The following is a 5,130-nucleotide window of genomic DNA, read 5'->3' on the forward strand; positions in this document are numbered from 1 at the left end:
TTGTGTTCGTTTTGGGGGACTGGGAGAGTTTATCCTCGTCCAAAAGCTTAGAACCAAGAGTAGGTCTCTTGTGAGAGGGTCTCATAGATCTTAATTTGTGATACAAGTCAACTCTGCTCATATTTACAATAAAAATTAACAATTTTGACGTAAAAATTAATAATATTTTTCAATAGATTATCCAAATAGAATATCTATATCACAGAATTGACATTCGAGACTATCTCACATTAATTTTTTGTGTATGAGCATTCACCATGCAACTTGGTTTTTGATGGAATGCGATCCCATTTATATAAGACATAATCTGATCCCGATTTTATTCGCAATATAATAAAGGTGGAGTAGATAGTGGAGAGAAGAAAGTTTTAGGCATTCATTCAACCTAATTGAATAAAAAAAAATAAAAAAAAATGGAAAAAACTTCTTCATATTTTTAAAAATGAAATATGACAATAGTAAATTAATATACTTTCTTTTTTTTAATGGTGAGCATGTTTCTAAAATTTTGAAGTTGGTAATTGATGAACCCACCAAAGCTCAACACAAAGGAAAAGGTTGCATTCATATCATATGAGTGAGGATATAAAGGGGTTATTTCATTCTTCACCGTTCACTAAAACTAAAATCTCCACTTAATAAAGGCTTTGTTGACAGAGAAGGGATCGAGAAAGAAAAAGGGATTGAGGAGAAACGAGAAAAAAGTTTTTAAGTTAAGAGAGGATCGGAGGGGCAAAAAGCAATCTTCCTCAGCTTAATTGCATCACAAAACAAAGGTATGTCTATATTAGTATATCCCTTTCTTTATTTACTTCCTTTTGCTCCTCCATGCCAAAGTAGATCCCAAGTAATTTCTTGATCCTTTCCCTTTGCATATTCTTTCTTTTTATCTTTATGTGAAAGAAATTAAGATGGCGTGATCATGAGTCAACCCTAAAGTTAGTTTGAGTTGTGACCTAAATAGTAACTTTTGACAGCAAAAGAATTAGATAATATGTCTAAATCCCATTTACACACTATAGCACATTTGTAAACCGAGCAAGCTGGGTGTTCAAGTTTTGAGGGGTTTGATATATTATATATGAATGACAAGAAGAAGAAAGACGAAAATCAAGAAAATATTAATATATCTCAAGGGATATATATTGTGTCTAATAACATTTCTGAGGGTTTCCAAACTCAAGATCTATAATTTGTTCAAGAAATGCAGCAAGAAAACAGAACGGATGCATATACTGGGTTTGGAGGATCAACCCTAGCTTCTGCTAAGCTATCACAAGTCATGCCATGTATTTCTCCGGTTCACATTTTCAACCAGGTTGATGACTTTTCGGGCTCTGATATCGACCCGTTTCATCTCCACCCACCACCATCATTTGGCGGTTTTTTAAACGGGAGAGGTTCCAGCTTACAATCTGGATACTGTGGACAGGTTTCGGACCGTCGAATGAGGCTTATTTCCGAATCTGTAGTCCAAATGGTGCACCCCAACTCGGCCCCTTTTGGGCTGCAAGCCGAGTTACAGAAAATGAATACTCAAGAAATCATGGATGCAAAGGCTCTTGCAGCCTCTAAAAGCCACAGTGAAGCTGAGAGGAGACGTAGAGAAAGGATCAATAATCATCTCGCTAAGCTCAGAAGCTTACTTCCTAACACCATCAAAGTAAGCATTTAAATCCCACATTTCGTTAACTCTTTCTTATCTTTATTAATCGGAGTTCACACAAATCTTGGAGCTTGATTCTATGTCATCTTTTGAGGGTTCAAAGATTTTTCAGACTATAACATGTCCCAAGATTCTAGTTAAAATACTTTGAGCCACAGGTTTTGTTGGGGATTAATGTGACACAAAAAATGGAAGAATCTAGACAAAAAAGACACTTTTTTAGTACAGAAATCAGCATGATGACTGGATGTAGTTTATGTGCATTAGCAATGCAGATATTTATATTTAGTGTAACTTCGTTCGGCAGTCTGAATAGATGGTATGTCATATTAAATTATACATGTCCATTATCCGATCAATATATATACGAAGAACATGAATGAATACAGCAGAAGAAAACATTAAAAGAATGCAATAAATGAGTTTTTTTCTTTATGCGACACAAACTCGGTGTAGCAAGCAATCTGAACTAGTTTATGGCTTTGTGCTGCTTATGAATCCCCCGACGGGGTACTTCGATTTATCTTGGTTCAAATGCTACATTAATGGGTGATTTTAAAATTTATTTAATTCATCTTTTATATTGATGTAATTGATTCCCAATGGTAGTTCCAAGGGAAGGGAATATGGGGCGAGGGAGAGGGAACAGGCGTCACATCTCTCAGTTTTATACGATAAAGAGAATCCTTGAACCAGTCCAAAAAGCTTTGTCTGAAATTTCCTGCCGGAATTAATTTGCAGTCAAAAATTCTATGCAATGGATCTTAAAAGAAACAAAATTAAAAATAAAAATAAATTTGACAGACAAATAAACATTCTTGTCAGTCATTCGGCTCATTCTCACACTTTATTATACCTACTATGCCTAGTTTCCCAACTCCACCATCTACATTTACTTAGAAAAATGGAGAATTACATTTTTAGTTTTGTAATATAAAATTTTTTTATTTTATAATCTATTATCCATCAATTCACAATTCTAGATCATTATTTTTCAATTTTAATCATTTTTCACTATATATTGATGTGACTCGTCAATATCTAACGTCATCAGGTCTGCAATTTGATTCTAATGAAAAATATGTGATATGGTGAAAAATTGAAGGCTCTAGATTTTCATTTTATCCGCTACATGCTAGTGTAAAAATTTTTAGCCGATACATCTTCTGCTTCACTCGTTGGATTCTTGTAACAGATTCTATCATAACAAAAAGGGGTACAAAGGTTACATGGCAAACATCTATTCTGTAACTTTTATTTCAATATAATGTGTTGTGATTTTTAGACAGACAAAGCTTCATTGTTAGCAGAAGTGGTCGAACAAGTGAAGGAGCTAAAACGCCAAACTTCACTGATACAAGGAGCAACTCCAGTTCCATCCGAAACCGATGAAATAACAATTCATAATGCACCAGATAAAGATGGTAAACTAGTGATCAAAGTTTCAATCTGCTGCGAAGACCGGTCTGACCTTTTACCTGACCTAATCAAGACTATAAAATCTTTGAGGTTAAGAACAGTAAAAGCCGAAATCACTACACTCGGAGGTCGAATTAAGAATGTTCTATACATAACTTGTGAGGAAGATCATCAAGATTCAAAAAATGACAACAGTGGTTTTCAGCAGCAACGTCAGCCATTATGCGTTAGCTCAATTCAAGAAGCATTTCAAGCAGTAATGAAGTGTAATGGCAATGGGTATGGTACTTCAGGGAGCGTTAAAGGGCAAAGAACAAATTTGAATATCCTTGAACACAGGTCTCTCTAAAAAATTTACTCTAAAAATTAACTTTTTTATTATTATTTTCCTTTTGTGTGTTTTTTGGGTTTTCGATAGATCAGTTCACAAGGCTGAGTTGTTGGCCATGGGTTAGGACTGTTAAACGATGACAAGGAGTATATTGATAGTATTGTCGAGAAAATTTAATGGGCTTCGGCACAATCAATGAGAGTTCCTTTGGCTATCTTATTGTCATTGGATTGCATTAGCCGATTAGAAGTAGTTTGAGAGTCATGGTGGACATAGAAGCATGCGTGACATAATCAGATTTGCAGATCCTTCAAGATTTCACTTCTCTTTTGGAGGCAAAAATGTTGTATTCGGAAGATATTTTTTGGCAGATTAAGGACAATATACATGATATTTTTCATGCAACTATTAATTCGTCATATTTGTGGAGACAGTGCACGGTTATGAGATTGACTAATAATATGTGTCTTTATAATTTAGTTTATGATGAAGATGATGATGAAATTTAAGAGATTTTCATATTGGATTGCAAACACAGGAGACATAAAAATTAAAGAATCAAATGTAGGATATGCGAAGATAGATATTCTGAATGAATTGTTGACTAAAGATTTCAAAGACCCTATTGCAACCGTCGTAGAGAATGCATATCCATTTATCGTTAGCACAGCAAGTGGTTCATCATACTTTCAGCAGAGAGCTATATTGACATCAACTCTCGATGTTATTCAGTCTATAAATTAATACATGACATTGTTGAACAATTAAGATGGAAGATTGTATTTAAGTTCTGATTCGACGTGTTATTTAGATAGAAATGTTACACTATGTCTATGCTCCAGAATTCTTAAATGAAATTAGATGTTACGGAGTTCCAAACAACGAGTTAAATTTGAAGGCTGGAACTCATGTTATGTTGTTGCAGAACATATATCATTATCTTGGATTATGCAACACTAGTAGATTGATTACAACGAGGCTCGGAAACTATGTTTTGGAAAGAAAAATTCTTGCTGAAAGTAATGTGGGGTCAAGAAATGCTTATTCCAAGAATGTCATCAACACATCTGATCCAAGACTTCATTTCTAGTTCCAAAATAAACAATTTCCCTTAATTGTTTCATATGCAATGACAATGAATAAAATTCAGGGGCAATTATTATCATATGGGGCTTTATTTGAGGAAACACATCTTTAGTAATGACCGGTTGTACATCTTTGTATCTTGAGTTACAAATCCTGGAAGACTTAAAATTTCAATATGTGATTATGACGGCAACCAAAGAAACTCAACGACAAATGTTGTATTCACAAAAGTTTTTCAAAATTTGTAATAATATTTTTTCACATTTTTTTGCTTTAATCAATATTAAGTTAGATTTTGTTTTTATGTTTTAATTACAAACTCAAAATCTAATAGTCTCCAATTTTTAATCATTATATTATATACCAAATACAATATGTGCAACGCATGAGTGCAAAACTATTATACTCAAAATTGAGATAGATCAGTTTACATGGCAGAGGCAGAGTCGTTGGCAGTTCAAAAGGCTTTATAGTATGTTCAAAAGGTGCGAGAAAGTTGGTAAAATAAAGTTCGTAACTTCATCTTATACTGATATCAGCGTTGATAACTTCATTATATATTTCTACAGTTGTGAGATTATATTGCATAAATGATATTGAAATATTAAATTTGTAGCATATTTAATAA

General features: G+C 33.6%; 1 protein-coding gene across 6 annotated transcripts; it reads left to right on the forward strand.

Annotated features, from left to right (window-relative positions):
- Positions 1 to 608: 608 nt before the first annotated feature.
- On the forward strand, positions 609 to 3,745 carry LOC140980377 (transcription factor bHLH30-like). Of its 6 annotated transcripts, none has more exons than XM_073446162.1 (4): positions 609 to 776; positions 1,203 to 1,318; positions 1,433 to 1,663; positions 2,952 to 3,744. In XM_073446162.1, exons 2-4 carry the CDS (start codon positions 1,205 to 1,207, stop codon positions 3,432 to 3,434), a joined length of 828 nt encoding a protein of 275 aa, XP_073302263.1. In that variant the 5' UTR covers positions 609 to 776; positions 1,203 to 1,204; the 3' UTR covers positions 3,435 to 3,744. The 6 variants fall into 6 exon arrangements, with proteins under 6 accessions (XP_073302263.1, XP_073302259.1, XP_073302261.1 ...); XM_073446163.1 differs by lacking the exon at positions 609 to 776 and adding an exon at positions 797 to 847 and having other exon boundaries at positions 2,952 to 3,745; XM_073446158.1 differs by having other exon boundaries at positions 610 to 776; positions 1,203 to 1,663; positions 2,952 to 3,729.
- Positions 3,746 to 5,130: the final 1,385 nt, after the last annotated feature.

Source organism: Primulina huaijiensis, chromosome 7, assembly GCF_012295235.1.
Source record: "Primulina huaijiensis isolate GDHJ02 chromosome 7, ASM1229523v2, whole genome shotgun sequence".
NCBI classification, from domain to species: Eukaryota; Viridiplantae; Streptophyta; class Magnoliopsida; order Lamiales; family Gesneriaceae; genus Primulina; species Primulina huaijiensis.

What these genes read in the sequence shown, in the direction of transcription:
- LOC140980377 (XM_073446158.1), top strand. Translation starts at nt 1,205, where the DNA reads ATGCAGCAAGAAAACAGAACGGATGCATATACTGGGTTTGGAGGATCA. An exon ending in TACTTCCTAACACCATCAAA is followed by an intron (nt 1,664 to 2,951) that starts GTAAGCATTTAA and finishes TGTGATTTTTAG; the next exon opens with ACAGACAAAGCTTCATTGTT.